Source organism: Pyrus communis, chromosome 16 (genome assembly GCF_963583255.1).
Source record: "Pyrus communis chromosome 16, drPyrComm1.1, whole genome shotgun sequence".
Taxonomy (NCBI): domain Eukaryota; kingdom Viridiplantae; phylum Streptophyta; class Magnoliopsida; order Rosales; family Rosaceae; genus Pyrus; species Pyrus communis.
Window position 1 is genome coordinate 8,112,705 of NC_084818.1, and position 18,728 is coordinate 8,131,432.

The 18,728-nt window shown below is 36.3% G+C and overlaps 2 protein-coding genes across 3 annotated transcripts; one reads left to right on the top strand and one right to left on the bottom strand.

Moving 5' to 3' along the window:
* Positions 1-721: 721 nt before the first annotated feature.
* LOC137720805 (ABC transporter G family member 24-like) lies at positions 722-6,796 on the bottom strand. Its single transcript, XM_068459913.1, has 14 exons — positions 6,276-6,796; positions 5,881-5,957; positions 5,435-5,707; positions 5,240-5,303; positions 5,001-5,147; positions 4,857-4,891; positions 4,607-4,680; positions 3,493-4,418; positions 2,984-3,280; positions 2,365-2,859; positions 2,078-2,226; positions 1,700-1,989; positions 1,463-1,596; positions 722-1,263 (listed from the first exon to the last, which is right to left on the bottom strand). Exons 1-14 carry the CDS (start codon positions 6,497-6,499, stop codon positions 1,107-1,109), a joined length of 3,342 nt encoding a protein of 1,113 aa, XP_068316014.1. The 5' UTR covers positions 6,500-6,796; the 3' UTR covers positions 722-1,106.
* An 8,296-nt stretch (positions 6,797-15,092) lies between these two features.
* LOC137720659 (serine/threonine-protein kinase PCRK1-like) lies at positions 15,093-18,539 on the top strand. Of its 2 annotated transcripts, none has more exons than XM_068459747.1 (5): positions 15,093-15,409; positions 16,273-16,686; positions 17,109-17,369; positions 17,514-17,636; positions 17,838-18,539. In XM_068459747.1, exons 2-5 carry the CDS (start codon positions 16,297-16,299, stop codon positions 18,360-18,362), a joined length of 1,299 nt encoding a protein of 432 aa, XP_068315848.1. In that variant the 5' UTR covers positions 15,093-15,409; positions 16,273-16,296; the 3' UTR covers positions 18,363-18,539. The 2 variants fall into 2 exon arrangements, with proteins under 2 accessions (XP_068315848.1, XP_068315849.1); XM_068459748.1 differs by lacking the exon at positions 15,093-15,409 and adding an exon at positions 15,477-16,110.
* Positions 18,540-18,728: the final 189 nt, after the last annotated feature.

Here is an 18,728-nt window from a genome sequence, read left to right on the forward strand (position 1 = left end):
CTCTCATGGTTTGCGTGTTGGCATGCTTGGAAGTAGAGAAATTGTATTGTATTCAATCATTCCTATCAACTTCCCTTTGATCTTGTGAAGACTATTCTAAAGTATGTTTGGGAGTGGACTAATGCTGATAAAGTCAGTCATCCTAAGCCATGCAGAATTATTAAAAAGTTGAATTGGGTTTCTCCAAGTAGGGATGGTTGAAATTGGATATTGATGGTTCTCGCCAAAGGCAGAACAATTTTATCGGTTCTAGAGGAGTAGTTAGAGATCCTCTGCCATAACCGTCACCACCACCATGAGCAACCAAGGAAGAGGCAAAGAACAAGCCTCGACAAGAGATCTGTAAATAATGGGTTGGAGCTTCGTACTTGAGCCAACCTGCGTTATTCTCAATTGATCACAGAATGGGTCAAAATTGATTTTCAATCCACGAGGACACAAAGTCCACAAATGTAGTAAATGTGGGGATGAGCACCAGCAGCAATCTGAGGCAAAGAGGAAGCAAAAATTGGAAAAAAACTATGGCAAGGGATTTAGGGGGTGAAAGAAGAGAAAGAAGGAAAATATGTGGTGGGGGTCAAAGAAGAAGAAGATGGAGTGGGTGTGGCAAGGATGACCGAAATAAGTGGAGGAAGAACATAAACAAGAAAAAACCACAAACTGGGCACAGCACCCAAATCCGGGACACTCGCTCAGAACAACTGAAACAAAAGCTCGGAAAACTGAGACGAGCTCAGAAGATTGCAATGCAGAGGGTTGCTGCCGACCCCAAAAAAAGTTTTCTCTGCATTTTAGTCTCCTATTAGCCCCTAACGCAGGCGTTTCGATTCACGGGTTTCCTACTCCTCTAGGTTTGTTGTTCCTATTTCATTAAGGGAAGAGAAAGGTTGCACAATCAGATTTCGAATATACAGCTTGAGCTTCAATTTCCAGTACAATATCATGGGAGATGTATACATCTTACAATAACAAAGCCTTTTAGATCAAAAGTTAAACCCACCCAATGCGTCGAGGCGTAATGCTCAACACCTCCTAACATGCCTTTTACCTATTTGCTTTGGCAATGTTCTACCTATCAGCCTGTGATTGTTGATCTCTCATCTCACTCATTTCTTCTGAAAAGTCACCATACAAAAGAATGCTATCGCCCGACTAATTATACCTATGGATGTTAGGATGATTATACAAAGATTCCAGTTATGAAGATTATAGCCGGCCTTTAGAAGTGAACCGCAGCGAGTTATCAGCCATACTCCAGCATACCTGTAGCAAAAAGGAAACAAAAACATACAGATCAAAGAGACAATTTTAAACAATCGACTAGAAATTCAAGTATCTATATTTGTATACTAGTGCACAAACAAGGCTCAGAAAACATATAAAAATGTGTGCACGTAAACATTTTGGATGCTTGCAAAGTGGGGAGCTTTGTTGGATTGGGGTCGCCCTTTTTGCAAAGTACCTTTCAGCATTTGCAGTCACAAATGCTTCCAAAGCCCACCTCGGGTAGCACAACTTAGCTAAATTCTTCATAAGTTCACTATCTTGTGGCCGTGTTGCTATAAGAGTCAAAACAACTGGAAGAAGGACCGACGACTGCAAACAATATCAGTTTGTTAGTAAAATATCAATGGAGTACCAAAAAAGAATGTGAAACTAGTTCGGCTGGAAACAATATCAGTTGGAATGAGTTACTTACTAGTTGGGCTGCACCTTGTTCGAAAAATATTGCTAACGCGTAGGCTATACCAGTTACACAATACACGAGGCAGACCAGAACAATGTAGTTATCTGCAAAGCTAGATCTTGGGTTGGTAAAGAAGTAGAACATGGACAAATACACTACAGGTTTGATCACTGTATTAAAATGGTCAATAGTATCCTTAGCCAGAAAATAAGCCAAGCTGCTCATCCCCGAAGCGCTCTCTCTCCAATAGTGTAATCTGTCTAGAGAAAACGACCTCAGAGCTGCGATTTTACATAGTAGAGCTGAAATCAAATCAAGACTCAAGGTTAGGAACAAAAAAGGTTTGTGCATTTGTCTAGAAAAAAGAAACTTATAATTGGTTGTACTCACAAACTGCAATAATAGTATAGGTGTAACCGCCTGCACCAAAGGTCTGATCGCTGATGTTCGCAAGGGATCCTAAGCAGGCTCCAGCAAGTAATAAAATCAAATAATCTACTGCTTGCATACGAGCTTCCCGAAGTCTCTGCTTACCAACTCTGACATGACGTCAAATAAGGAGGATCAACTATAGGCATTACAATAAGAATGCAGAGAACACCATGTTTTCAATTTTGAAGATTTCAGCAATTCTCTGGAATAAAAATTGTAATATTTGCACAATCTTGATTCCTTACCTGCCCAGGAAGTATCTGTACTGTAGAAATAAACCCGGGATTCTGCGGTTCGATAAATCCTTGGATTTCAAGAAATTGAGCCGTACCCTATCACGATGCAGATCCACAGTACTTTTCACATCTTGCCATACCTCTCCGGCAAAAGACTTTTCCATCATATCATCACCAGAAGAATTTGTTTCGTGATTTGAATTTTCATCCATTGATGATATTGCAAGTCCGGTGGCACTCTGCCTCATCTCAGGAGGTACTGAGTACCCATTATGAAGCATCCATCTGACGGGAAGCTCATCATGACTCACTCCCGAGCTTATTTCCGTAGCAACTATACCCTCTAAAATGTCAATGAAGTGGTCTGGAGGGTTGACTCGGTCTGGGACATTGATCCCAAGGCCTGCAAAGTATTCCTCTACTTTCTTTGTTGGTCCATGATACACAGTAAGACCACCTTTTGCCAGGAGTACCAAATCATCAAACATCTTGAACAAGGTGTAGCTGATGCAAAAAAGTTTTGCATTAATCAAAGTATGAGAGAGTTTTATGCACATCGACAGGGAAGAGAGAGAAATAGTGGACTTTCAAAGTATAAAGAGCAAAAAACCTTGTTTTGAGAGATTACCTAGGCTGGTGAACCACCGTGCAGATGTTTACCCCTTCAAGAGCTTCCCGTCTAAGTGCTCTAAGAAGTAGCTGGGAAGAGGCGCTGTCTAGACCGGATGTAGGTTCATCCAAAATCAAAAGTGAAGGTTCCATAACCATTTCCAAGCCGACATTTACACGTTTCCTCTGGCCTCCAGAAATTCCTCGCTTCTCTACTGTTCCAACCAAGGAACCACGTACTGTCTGAAGCCCCAAGGACTCAATAACTCGTTCAACCACTAACACTTTATCCGGTTTCGGTAAGTCCACAGATAATCTTCACAAAAACATAAGTACATCATCAAAATGTAACAGCGGTCTATACAGTAAGATTGATATATAGAATTATAATACAAACAAACTTTTGGGTAGCAGGTTGACAATAAAACTATGACACCAAATTTCAAAAATTGTAGCAAAGATGGTGAACATGTGACTAGCATATTTGCTGTTAGAGTGGAATCGGTAAAGAGTGAATGTGGCATATACCTGCATTTTGCACTGAACCATAGATTCTCTTCCACAGTCAAGTTTCCATGCACAATATCATCTTGTGGTACAAACCCTACAATTTTCTTATACGAATGGATTGATGTATTCTTTCCGTTTATGAGAATTAAACCAGTCCTCCTGCATCCAATTGCTTTTCCAGCTAGGGCAGAAAGAAACGTTGTTTTTCCAGCCCCTGATGGACCCATAACAGCAGTGATGCGGCCAGGCCTAATTTTACCAGTTACACACCTCAGTAGATGCTTGTTTTTTGCTTTCAAAGTAAGCGTTAGGTCTTTGAAAGAAATCTCGATGAGAAGCCGTTTCCTTATTTTGTTATTAGTAGCCATTTTAACCACCCCCGAGAAGGTTAGGTCCTTGTACTCTTGCAGCTGAGCCTTCTCTTTCTCAAGTTGACCATAAGCATACTTGAAAATTTGGCTATGAGTATTGATCTTCTTTCCTTTTGGCACATTTCCCACATTCGTATCCTCAGATCCAATACTGAAACCTTCATAACCCTCAGGGTCTTCTTCAATTTTACGCATAATCTGCATGAGCTCAGTAGGTTCCTTTTCCTTTCCTTCTGATGGCACAGGTGAGGACCGAGAAACACTAGATCTACATGGATGTGGTGGTATCGGAAGGTCATCATCTGTGTCAGGTCTAGATTGAGTCGAAATCTCAAGTTTCTCAAGTTCTGAGCTATACTTTTTTCGAGAAAATGTACGTGATAAGTGAGCCTGCAATCCACTTGCATGCTTCTTAGCAGTATCTTTTGCCAATTTCCATCTTTGGCGTGCTTTTGCCGTTTCCCTTGCACTTCTGGCTGCTGCTTCTCGGGATTTAGCCAGTCTCCTCTCCCTAGTGGTGAGAACTTGATCTGAACAATTGTATATAATAAGAAGCAGAGTACTCAGAGCTGCCTGCATAAGCAATTAAACAGCATAAATTTCAATTCATTTTTTATTGCTTGATTTCAGTTGTGCCAAAACATTATCAGAAAGTATATCAGATACGCACTTTGATTAAAATGAACAGTGTGCGCCTCACATATGCAGCTATGAAAATGAAAAGTCAAGTTTTGGTTTAGGAACTAAAATGGCCAACTTACAATTAGCAGTATTCCATATGCATGCACATTTTGATTTGCGGTGTTTGGATTGCAGGAAGTCAAAGCAAAGCAGCCTGAACATAAAATAAAATAACAAAACGTCAGCTTCTTTATGCTTGCAGATATTACTGGATAAACTAAAGAGCAAATATCGAGTTAGAAGGAAATGGGGCACCATCACATAAAAAAAGCACTGCGATCAGGAACATATCAAAATTTTGTTCGAGAAGTAAAATGAAATTATACTCACCTTTCTCAGATGTAGAACCCATTCTGCAGTAATGTCTGCAATGCATGAAAAAAATATTTAATCGGAAAGACAAGAAATAACGAGAGCACAATCAGCTAAACGTTGAACCAGTTCGATAAATGACTTAGGAATGAAACTCAATACCCGCTACTACAAGGAATGCTTTTCACGGTGGTTGGGCAATATGATCCAGCTGAACAAAATATTTCACTACTACTACCAACATCAGCCCATAAATTTGCTCCTCCACAAGTATGATTTGGTTGCCCCGGAGGTAATTGGTAATTGTATCTGCAAAAACATATCATTATATAACTTTCACACATAATAAGCTATTGAACAACGTAAGTCAAGAGATCATTAAAGCAAGAATCTGAACTTACGGTTTACACAGACCGGTTGATTTGTCCAGCGTTGCTTGGGGACAATAAGAACCTGATGGGCAAGCTTCAAGAACGCGATAGCAATTGGAAGAAAACAAAGAAATAATCAGAAGCATCCCTTAATTAGGGAAAATACGTTGCACAGAAACAAAGTACAAATTGATTACTCGGATATATTAGGTTAAAAGGTCTTACGTATCATGCATGTAAGACCATGGGGGCAAAAGAAACCTTCACAACAAGGTTGGCAGCTCTGAGTCCTGGCAGGGATGTCCTGTGAATTTTCAAGGTCAACCTGCTTATTTGGGCCAACACTGCAAGCCCATCCTGGCTCACACCCAGAAATCCATGCGGTCAAATTACAGTTCTTGTTCGGTCTTAAGTAATTTGCACTCTCCGACTTTTCGAAGAAACTGTTGAAGTAGAACTTCATTTCAGCTGCTGTACACAAACGTCGTGTAACATCTCCTGTTGAACATTACAAATTTATCAAAACGAAGTAAAGCAAATACTACATTCGATTGCCAAGAAATGTAACCTATGCGTAATTTTTTCAATTTTTCGATTCCTGTTGTTACTTAAGAACCAACCAAACTGAGTAAAAATTGTTGTTCTTTCTAATTACAGAAGTACTTATATACCTTTAGTCTTTTGAATGCAGGAAGTTAAGAAATCCACATTGGAGGAAAAATTAAAGGCCTCATTCCAATCGGCTTCCCTGATAAACAAATTGATCATCAAACAACAACAACAACAGCCTTATCCCATTAAGTGGAGTCCGCTATATGAATCCAAGAACATCATTGATCATCAAACGAACACAAAAATAAACTCCAACTCCAACAATATATCTAAAAACAAATTATAAAAAAAACAGTATAACTGAGCAAATCAATGCTTCCATTAGTCAACTTGAGTTGACTTTTCACACCCCATTACACAATTCTAATAACCCACTTCCCATTTTTCCTTTCATACATTTTAATTTTCTCAGCAACTAAACAGGAAATAGCAAAGTTGAAAAAAAACAGCTTACGGGTCCTTGATACAGAAGCTGGAACGATTGCTGATTTCTCGGCTGAGAACTGCAGTGACATTGGAGATGCGGCCGTACACAATATGAGTGATGAGAGGAAGAACTGCTGGGTTGTCAATTTGGTCATAGTCCCCCACATCCTGGCACTCCACAAAGTGCACCCAGCACAGAACCAAAACCCCAACTGAAACAAATGTGCCAAAGTTGGCGCCTTTGGAGACCATTTTTGGAGTTCCAACACCAAATTACAAATGGGTTTGCGAAATTAGTCCAAAATAGTGGAAAACAAAATTTGGGTTCTGGGTTTTGGAAATTAACTCATTCATTTATCAGGAAAAAGACGGAGCTGGGTTTAAATATCTGGGGAGGATTGAATGCTGGGTTTGGAGATTGAATGCTGGGTGTGGAGATTGGAGGAGGAACACAGAGCATGTGGTGTTCTGGGGTGGAGAGGCCAAGTGGACGAGAGCTTGGGGAGCAGAGAACGTGGGAGAGAAGGAAGAAGAAGCAGTGGGGCCTCTGAGTTGAAGTAAACAGCAAGCACGTCCGAACTGAATACATTTGGTTTCGTGCCGGATTTCGGACATGTCTTGTTGTATTGTCTGTGTCGAAAAATAGTGGCAGGACAGAGAGTTTTGAGGTTTTTTTAAAAAATTAGTGCCATTTGTCATGAGATTTGATCTTGCATTGATTAATTACTAACGAATTTTTTTTTTTTTCTTTTCTGGCACGTTAATTGAAAATTGCGTGCTTAACTCCTCTAATTTTATATTAATTGGGAAGAAATGTGAACTCGGCATGCGTTTTGCTGAAGAATATATCCAACATGGCAATCAATCATTGTGAAGTGCAGTCTAGTCGTATTCATCTTTATTTGTAAATGAAAATTGTTATGTTTGATTCTTATAGACCTCAAATTGTATACCAATTTATTCTTTTCATCCCTCAATTTAAATATATGATTGTATATGTCACTTAGTATCTTTTTCACTTTTAAATGATATATTTTAAGTTTGATTTTCATCAAAAATGAATTCGAACAAATTATTATAACTACCCAATTAAGAGGTTAGCCTCACCCATTAATGTAGATAATATTGAATATTATTCAAATAAAATATATATATAGTTGTGGGGAAAAAAATGTGACATATTTTTCTAAGGCCCGTTTAGTTGAGCCCCGCCTATTTTATTTTGTAAGGTATGGAAGGCAAATTAATTTAGAGATAAGTCAGTTTTGTTTGGGATCAACTGAGAATCAAATTAAATTTATGCGCACAGTGGATTATCTACCCTCAGGGGAAGAGGGTGGGCTAAGCCTCACAGTGGATGCAGTAATGTGATTCAAATTTTCTTTTGGCGAAAATCGAACCTAAAACATCTTACTTACAAGTGGAATACCGCTAGACTGTAGTACTAAGTAAAAAGGAATAATTTGTAGGTTAGTTTACAGAAAAATATGTTATTTTTTATTTCAATTTTTAGAAGGATCCTCTACCTGCCTCAATTGTTCAGGACAATAAGTCTCTGCTAATAATCCCTAGACATTGCTTTTGGTTCGAAAAGTAAACATTCATTAAGCAGAAACAAAGGTTACAACGGGGCCAACATAGAGGAAGGCAACACATGGGGAAAATGAAAATGCATAAAGGCGCAACCCAGTAAGCAAAAGACAAAAATAAAGAAAACCCTATTTCCTATTAACCAAACGCAGAAAATATATGTCGTCACCGCCATAAACGTCTTGCCAATAGCCATATTGGAGAAATAACCAAGTGGTCAACTCAACCAAGACATCGCAATAAAATATTTATAAACATGCAACCAAGAGTACACCACAACTAAAATGCGTCATCAGAAAAGCCGAACCAAGAGATAAATAGACACTGGATCTAAAACACCTTAGCCAAGCCCTGCACATATATACAAACAGAGTAACATGTGAAAAGGGAGTGAGGTTAAGACGGTATGTGAAATACCCGTACTTTTGTTGAAGTGGCAGACTTTGTGGTCTCGAAGAAAGTCGACATGCCGATTAGGGGAGGGGCAGTGGAGGATGGAGATGGATTTGGCATCCATCTTTGGTTTGTGGTTTGTGGGTCCGAGCAGAGGTTGGGGTGGGGATGGCGTATGAGGATGAGAGGTTGAAGGAAAAGACGGGAAAGGATGGAAATTTGGGTTTGAAAAGGGACTGCAAGAAGATAGAAAAGGTGGAAAACTAAGAAAACTAAGAATTAGGTGAAAGGGATCTATGATGGTGAAAGGGATTTATATGTTGGATGGGAGAGAAATCATGTTGTCATGGGTAGGCCTGGCAATTCCTGACATGACCCGATAATCCGACACGACACGACACAAAATTAACAGGTGTTCGGGTCGACACGATAACGAATCGGGTCGTTATCGGGTAACCCGATAAGCACCTGTTAAGATAACGGGTTGATTCGGGTATACACGTGGGTAACATGATACACGATAAGCAGAATATTATTTTTATAATTTTATAACCCTAAAAAAAATACTGTAATAATTATATATATTAATTTAACAATTTTATACCCCTAAAAACTATAATAAATAAATAAATATATATATATATATATATATATTAAATTAACTATAATAATTATATATATATATATATATATATTAAATTTTGAATTAAATTTTATAAAAAATATAATAATTATTAATTAATATGCATCCATTGATTTGATTCCATAATTGATAATTCCATTCCATTCCCTGCAGTGCCGCCCTTTTTGAAGAAAAAGGGAGGGAAAATGAAAATGATAAGAAAAGTAGAAAAGGAAACAAAAAAGAGAGGGAATTAGGAAAAGATGGGTAGGCACCATAGGCTGCCGGAGGGAAAAGTGAAAATTATAAGAAAAGTTGAAAAGAAAACAAAAAAGAGAGGGAAAAATGAAAATTAATAGAAGTGGTGAGAATATTTTTTTTTTTTTTTTTTTTAAGTTATTAACTTTTTATCACACATATAACATATCTCACTATTTTTATAATGACTCACGTGATGTATTACTCCGTGTACCAATCAATTATACGTACAAAATAAATAGATTTAAATCTACTTAATAAATAAATATATATATATATATATATATATATATATATATATAGACACACACCATTGAACTTGATGGGATACGAATTCTCCGAAACTAATTTCAACGATCTCAATCGTCAAACTTGTTTGTATATGATTTGAGATCACATTAGCAAAAAATCACAAAAAACAAACATTCAAAAATCAGGTAACGGGACAAAACTTTTCGACAGTTATAAACAAAAAATCACGATTTAACGGTTATTTTAACTCCGATTTTGATGATTTTTTACAGCTACACTCTTTGACTCTATATGAATACAATGAATGAATTCGATCTTCAATTTAAAATATATACACAAGTGAATACCACAAAATCTTATGTTATACTTAATGAAAGTATAAATAAACTCTAAGTGTTAGTCAATCTATCGTTTTGATGGGATACAAATTATCTGAAACTAATTTCAACGATCCCAACCATCAAACTTGTTTGTATATGCTTCGAGATCACATCAGCAAAAAACAAACATTCAGGGATCAAATAACGGAACAAAGCTTTTTGACGGTTATAAATGAAAAATCACGATTTAACGGTTATTTTAACTCCGATTTTGATGATTTTTTACAACTACACTCCTTGACCCTATATGAATACAATGAATGAATTCGATCTTCAATTTAAAATATTTACACAAGTGGATACCACAAAATCTTATATTATACTTAATGAATATAAATAAACTCTAAGTGTTAGTCAATCTATCGTTTTGATGGGATACAAATTATCTGAAACTAATTTCAACAATCCCAACCGTCAAACTTGTTTGTATATGCTTCGAGATCATATCAGCAAAAAATTACAAAAAACAAACATTCAGAGATCAAGTAACGGGACAAAGCTTTTCGACGGTTATAAATCAAAAATCACGATTTAACGGTTATTTTAACTTCAATTTTGATGATTTTTTACAACTACACTCATTGACCCTATATGAATACAATGAATGAATTCAATCTTCAATTTAAAATATTTACACAAGTGGATACCACAAAATCTTATATTATACTTAATGAAAGTATAAATAAACTCTAAGTGTTAGTCAATCTATCGTTTTGATGGGATACAAATTCTCCGAAACTAATTTCAACGATCCTAACCGTTAAACTTGTTTGTATATGCTTCGAAATCACATCAGCAAAAAATCGCAAAAAACAAACATTCAGAGATCAAGTAACAACACAAAACTTTTCCATGGTTATAAACGAAAAATCACGATTTAACGGTTATTTTAACTCCGATTTTGATGATTTTTTACAGCTACACTTCTTGACCCTATATGAATATCATGAATAAACTCGATCTTCAATTTAAAATATTTACACTAGTGGATACCACAAAATCTTATGTTATACTTAATGAAAGTATAAATAAACTCTAAGTGTTAGTCAATCTATTGTTTTGATAGGATACGCATTCTATGAAACTAGTTTCAATGATCCAACCGTCAAACATGTTTGTATATGCATCAAGATCGCATACGTCAAAAATTTCAAAAAAAAAACATTCAGAGATCAAGTAACGGGACAAAACTTTTCGACGGTTATCAACGAAAATTCACGATTTAACGGTTATTTTAACTCCGATTTTGATGATTTTTTACAACTACACTCCTTGACCCTATATGAATACAATAAATGAATTTGATCTTCAATTTAAAATATTTACACAAGTGGATACCACAAAATCTTATGTTATATTTAATGAAAGTATAAATAAACTCTAAGTATTAGTGAATTTATTGTTTTGATATGATACACATTCTATGAAACTAGTTTTGACGATCCAACCGTCAAACATGTTTGTATATGCTTCGAGATCGCATACGCCAAAATTTTCAAAAAACAAACATTCAGAGATCAAGTAACGGGTCAAAAGTTTTCGACGGTTATCAACGAAAAATCACGATTTAACGGTTATTTTAACTCCGATTTTGATGATATTTTACAGCTACACTCATTGACCCTATATGAATATCATGAATGAACTCGATCTTCAATTTAAAACATTTACACTAGTGGATACCACAAAATCTTATGTTATACTTAATAAAAGTATGAATAAACTTTTAAGTGTTAGTGAATTTATCATTTTGATGGAATACGCATTCTACGAAACTAATTTCAACGATCCAACCGGCAAACATGTTTGTATATACTCCAAGATCACATACACCAAAAATTGCAAAAAATAAACATTCAAAGATCAAGTAACGGGACAAAAGTTTTCGACGGTTATCATTGAAAAATCATGATTTAACGATTATTTTAACTCTGATTTTGATGATTTTTTACATCCACACTCCTTGACCCTATGTGAATATAATGAATGAACTCGATATTCAATTTAAAATATTTACACTAGTGGATACTAGTAAATCTTATGTTATACTTAATGAAAGTATGAATAAACTCTTAAGTGTTAGTGAATCTATCATTTTGATGGGATATGCATTCTACGAAATTAATTTCAACGATCCAGCCGTCAAACTTGTTTGTATATGCTTCAAGATCGTATATGGTAAAAATTGCAAAAAAGAAATATTCAGAGATCAAGTACATGGACAAAACTTTTCGACAGTTATCAATAAAAAATCACGATTTAACGGTTATTTTAACTCCGATTTTGATGATTTTTTTACAGCTACACTCCTTGACCCTATACGAATACAATGATTGAACTCGATCTTCAATTTAAAATATTTACACAAGTGGATACCACAAAATCTTATGTTATACTTAATGAAAGTATGAATAAACTCTTGAGTGTTAAGGAATCTATTGTTTTGATGGGATACGCATTCTATGAAACTAGTTTCAATGATCCAACCGTCAAACATGTTTGTATATACTTCGAGATCGCATACGCCAAAAATTTCAAAAAACAAACATTCAAAGATAAAGTAATGGGACAAAACTTTTCGACGGTTATCAACGAAAAATCATGATTTAACGGTTCTTATAACTCTGATTTTGATGATTTTTTACAGCTACAGTCCTTGACCCTATATGAATACAATGAATGAATTCGATCTTCAATTTAAAATATTTACCCTAGTAGATACCACAAAATCTTATGTTATACTTAATGAAAGTATAAATAAACTTCAAGTGTTAGTGAATCTATCGTTTTGATGGGATACGCATTCTACGAAAATAATTTCAATGATCCAACCGTCAAACTTGTTTGTATATGCTTCAAGATTGCATACGCCAAAAATCGCAAAAAACAAACATTCAGAGATGAATTTGATATTCAACTTAAAATATTTACACTAGTGGATACCATAAAATCTTATGTCATGATGATCGAAGAAAATTAAGGATTTTGTAAAAGGAATAACATGCAAGCTTTGAGTTCCATTGACAAGGTTTAAACTTTTGAGAAATGCTTCACAACCTTTAAAACAAAAACTGTTTCATTTTGCATATCATTGCACATTTAATATTTTGTAATAGATTAGTAGTGTATGGATGTTTGTTTATTAGGTTTTTATTTTCAAGTGTAGATGTAGTACTTAAACGACAAATGTGTTTTAATATTTTGAAGTAATATTTATGTGGCAATGTGTGGTATATGCAAATTTAAGAAAAAAAAAACATTTTTCTTAACAGGTCATAACGGGTCGGGTCACTTTCCCCGTTGGGTAAAGGGACCCGACCTGTTAAGGACCCGTTAAGATAACGGGTGTGACACGACACGACCCGTTAAGATAACAGATGTTACACGAAAATGACACGAACACGACAGACACGACCCGTTTGCCAGGCCTAGTCATGGGGATTGGTTATGTAACATGATGAGTCTAGGAATTATATGTTGTCAAGTTATATTGAATGATGGAGGAATATGCTTTCTGTTTGAACTTAGTGGAATAAACGTCTGATTTTGTGTTAGTGAACTACAAATGACTTGATCCCTATTAAGGGTACGTAGGTAGTCTAACGAGGAGGTTAGATGCAACCATAAGGTAAACGAAAAATTTCTTTGCAATTTGATTCTCAAATTGTGATTTGCCATATCCCGGAGACGGGGTATGTGAGATATACGAGTATTTGGTGACGTCACGTGTCGATCCTGGACGTATGTCAGGATCGGGGCGTGACAATAAGTCACGAAGTATTTTAAGGAGTTCTTTCTCAATCCTTGAATAGCCAAGTTTTCTCTTTTTTGACAAAAGATGGTTTTCTTTTGTTTGTCAAAAAAGAAGAAAGAAGTGGAACAATAAAGAGGCTCAAGTCAAAAGTAAGAGAGAAAGATTTAGGAAGACTTGAATGAGATTTTAAGAAAAGATATAAAGTACTTGAAGCAAACTGAAGGGTGCAAACAGAGGGCAGTGGCGTTGTATGATTCATACAGTCAGTCTCACTTAATGAGATAAGGCTTAATTGTTATTATATGATGCTAAGAGTAAGTTAAGTCGTGCATTGTATTTAGTTTGTGTCATGTGTGATGCTATTAAGCTTACTCGAAATATTATCTTGCATAATTTTTTTGAAAAGGGTTTTCATTGATGGTCACTTGTTTTTCTTTCGTGATACTTTTCAGGTAGTGTATCTTTTATAAGATGCAGTTTTGTTCTTGATATTCAAGTTGAGTTTTGAATTATCTTACTATGGATGTCTATTGTACTATATTGGAGAGATTTCTTTCACGTATTGGGTACTTAAGCGATACTTCACATATCGAAATACAATTAAAAAATAATATACACTTATGTATTCATCTAATTATTTTATGACACCTGAAATATCGTGTTGAAATACGAAAAATGATCTTCTCAAGATCCCTTTCACCTAACTCTACAAGTTTACAAATTCCGGTCTTGAAATTTGATCAAACGATTGCAAATAGAGTTCCATAAAAAATTATAATAATTTTAACTGTTAGATTAAATTTTAAAAAAATTGAGAAAATTAAAATAGCAAAAATCGACGATAAACGCAGAGAAGCGGCAGAAGAACGTTGGAAACGCATCCCTAGACTTTGCTTGAAGAGTCAAGAGGGGGCCCACCCACACAGTGAAACCGTACAACCTTACTTAATCTATTGTCAGACAAAATTGATGACACAAATTCGTGATGAATGTTTCATGGCGGATTGAAAAAGAAGGAGCTCAAATATTGTGTTCGTAATGTTTGGTAACGTTCAATATCGAAATGCTTTTGCAGTGCGATCAAACAAGAAGAACAAACTTGCTTGTCAAGGATGTAACTCTTTGTTTTCGTTCTCACTCTTCGCTCTTATTTGCACGTGGATGCCATTTAGGCACTGTCATGCAACTTGCATCTCTTCTAGAAGCACAGTTCTTTTCAAATTTCTGTATAAAAAACTTGGATTGTTTACGGTCTAAGCTACCCCACAGAATCATCCAAACTTGCAACGACCTCCGTTGTAAAATATCACACATATATACACGTATATATATATATATATAACACTGTGCAGAACATGACTGGTTCTTCTTTATTTTTTGCTTTGGTAGTATATCATGAGTCATGACTAGTTCTTTGACAGAACCCCACCTTAAAGTTTCATCCTTTATCTTTAATCAAAGCCATCCATCCAACTCTCAACTCTCAATCTTCTTGCTCGGTCTTCGCTTTCACACAAAATACTAGAAGTTGTTCACTTTCCTCCTCCTCCTCCAAATACAAATACAAAACAATCAACCTTTATTTTATTTTATTTTATTATTATTTGGGTTTCTCTTGCTCTCTCTCTCTCTCTCTCTCTCTCTCTACCAATATTGCTGTGTTTCGTTCTCTCTCTCTCCTCTCACTTTTTGTTTTTTTTGTTTTGTGTGTACGTACGTGGGTGTTCCTAGTTGGTGAGCTAGACCCCCAGCCGCCTTGTATTGACTTGCCTTGGATCATGGAGAGCTCGCTGTTTATCTGGATACTCCTAAATTTTTCTGCATGATTTCTGGTCTCTCTTTCACAACACCAGAAAGCTACAACGATCTGTATGTATAGGTTCCCAGATTTTTCCTGCAGTGATATATAAGAGGTAAGTTTTTTTTTTTTTCCTTTTTTTCCAAGTGAATTGTATTTTTTGATTTTTTTTTTTTTGTTTTTATTTTCTTGTGCATGCCAATGAATTTAACTGTTGATGATAATTCAAGTGAATGGAAATTGGATTCTGGGTTTTGGAAATTGATGTTATTTTTCAAGAATATCATTCCTCGGAGTTTTATTTTAATTAGTTTGACTTTTCTTTTCTTCTGCCTCAATGAAAGGATTTTTTGCAAATTTGACCAGGGTTAGAACAAGAATATGCTTAAAGACCAAGGTTTGAGGGTTAGTTTGACTTTTCTTTTCTTCTGCCTCAATGAAAGGATTTTTTGCAAATTTGACCAGGGTTAGAACAAGAATATGCTTAAAGACCAAGGTTTGAGGGTGCTTAGGCCTTTCTTCTTCATCCCACTGCATCCCGTATTCGAACCCTCCCCCTTTTCCTGAGTCTAGTTTGGAATAGAAATATCGCTTGTAATAAAAATAAATGGATCAATGTTTGAGGAAGTTTAATTTCTGGTATATCAGATGAAAATGTAGGTTCTGTTTGACATCAATTTTATAATTGGACTGTTTTGATTAGGTAGTTTAAATACTTTTTTGGTCTCCTTGAGAGATGGATTTTTTTCGGGTTATGTCGAAAAAGGAGAATTCTGTGAGCAACTAAATTGAAAAGCTGTGCATAATCTCCTTGTGGTAGGTCTAATTTAGCTTTAAGATATGACTGTTTGCTAATTGAGTATGTGAAGAGGGAGTTTTTGGGTTTAAACCATTTGAATTGTTGTTAACATTCAAGATTTTGGTTTTCATATCCGAAAATGTATAAGACATGACAAGAATTCTGTTTGCCTAGTGCAGTAAGGTCATCGCTTTCAGCCGGCAATGAAGTGTTTTAATAATTTCTACAACAGAGAGAAGGATGATGAACCAAAGTCTCCTAAGTCTATCTCTACTCGTTCAGCTTCCTCGTTCTTTTCACTCGATCGCGACCCAAGAAAATCTAGTTCCGAGTTCAATTCTCAGAATGCCACTGCAGAGCTTAGTACAACATCGTCCGCGAAGTCATTTGCAGCATTGTCTCAGAGACAGAGTAATAATCTCAGAGAATTCACATGCTCGGAGTTAAAAGCGGCAACAAAGAACTTTAGTCTCTCCCTCATGCTTGGAGAGGGTGGTTTCGGCGGGGTGTATAGGGGTCATATCCAGCGCACAGATGATCAACATCAAAGATTAGATGTTGCTGTTAAACAACTGAGTAAAAGGGGATTTCAGGCAAGTCTTCTTCCTCTATGCTGATATATATATATATATACATGAGCATAAGATATACACTAATCTGATGGCGAGAGTAAAAGATTCTCACGAGTTATTGGAACCAAATAGTAGTACCATAGCGGTAGAACTAAGGTGGATTATTTATGTTAAGAATGCGACGCATTTTTTAACTTTCAACGACTACTGCACAATTTCACACAAGAATGAGTAAGTTCTGATAAAAACCTATCGTACGATACTCAAATAACAAACTATGAAATGCTAATAACTTGTAAATTATTGGTGCTCAAATGATAATAACTTGCAAGGTTATGTTGCTCAAAGCTCGGAAAAACATTATTTATTGTGTGATCTGATAAAATCCTTGCCCATTTCTTCAAGGTGTTTGATATTTTTAATTTCCATCTTTCGTATAACAGGGCCATAAAGAGTGGGTGACTGAGGTTAATGTTTTAGGGGTTGTTGTACATCCAAATCTTGTCAAGCTGTTAGGCTACTGTGCTGAGGATGACGAAAGAGGGATTCAACGGCTCCTGGTATACGAATATATGCCCAACAGAAGTGTGCAAGACCACTTATCAAGCCGATTTCAGATAGCTCTTCCATGGGGCACAAGAATGAAAATAGCCCAGGATACTGCCCGCGGCTTAGCATACCTCCATGAGGGGATGGATTTTCAGGTAATTTCTAGTTGTCCTGGGCCCTTTACGCGTTGAACCACCTATGCAGCTCATTATAAAGAATTCTGAGCATTCAGAATTATAGTGTTCATTCTACTTCCACTGATTATTTAACATTGTTTCCAATTTTCATCTCTGGCACAGATTATCTTTAGGGATTTCAAGTCTTCAAACATACTGTTAGATGAACAATGGAATGCAAAGTTGTCAGACTTCGGTATGGCCAGACTTGGGCCTTCAGATGGATTGAGCCACGTCTCTACCGCGGTATGTTCACATATATGCACAAGATTATGCTTACATAACCTCAGAATTAACTTTCTATTATAGTGAATGTCATGTAAGTGAAACGGATGGCTGACTTGCCAAAATCAGTTGTCGCGAACTATGATCTTATACATTAAATTACTTCCTGTAGTTTCTTTCTAACTTGCCAAAATAACTTTCCAATTGATCATATTTTTATAGGTTGTTGGAACAGTAGGATATGCAGCTCCTGAATACATTCAAACTGGGCATCTCACGTCGAAAAGTGATGTGTGGAGTTATGGAATTTTCCTTTTAGAACTCATTACAGGCAGACGACCTGTGGACAGAAACCGACCCAAGAACGAGCAAAAACTCATGGAATGGGTGAGGCCACACCTCTCTTCCGATCCAAAAAAGTTCCAGTTGATTTTGGATCCAAGGCTTGAAGGAAAGTATTCCCTCAAGGCGGCCCAAAAACTAGCAACTGTGGCCAGCCGGTGCTTGGTGCGAGCGCCTAAATCACGCCCCAAAATGAGTGAAGTCTTGGAGATGGTGAACCGAATTATGGAGACGACAGATATGGGAAGCCCGGAACTCCCTTTACACAATGTGGACTCAAAAGAAGATTATTTCGCAGAATCCAAAAGAGAGAGTTTGATGAGGAGGCTTGTGGATCCATTCATCGGAGAGAACTGTTGCTTTAATTGGCTAATAGGGAGACCAAAGATTGTAAATCCTTGTTGAAGGAAGTTGAGGAGCATACTGGGAATTGGCACAGTTGCTAGTTTTGATCATGTAATGGCCTTATCATGCGACATTGATGCCTCTTTTTTGTTTTGCTCATGCGATGGAAAATCTGCTCTATGTATACTTGCTGAGGAATGGAAATGTAAAGTTGCATATGGATGGCAGTTTGAACTATTCGGAAGAATAACGCTTCAATGAAAATGAAACCAAGCGCCTCCAGGAGAATAACGCTTCGATGAAAATGTCTCAATCGATGACATATATATGGTGAGCTTCCAACAAATATAGTATGCTTATAGAATGATGCAATTTGTTCGTGCATGCATATATTTTCTTTTGAGTGAGTTGTAAGTTGGTAAACTC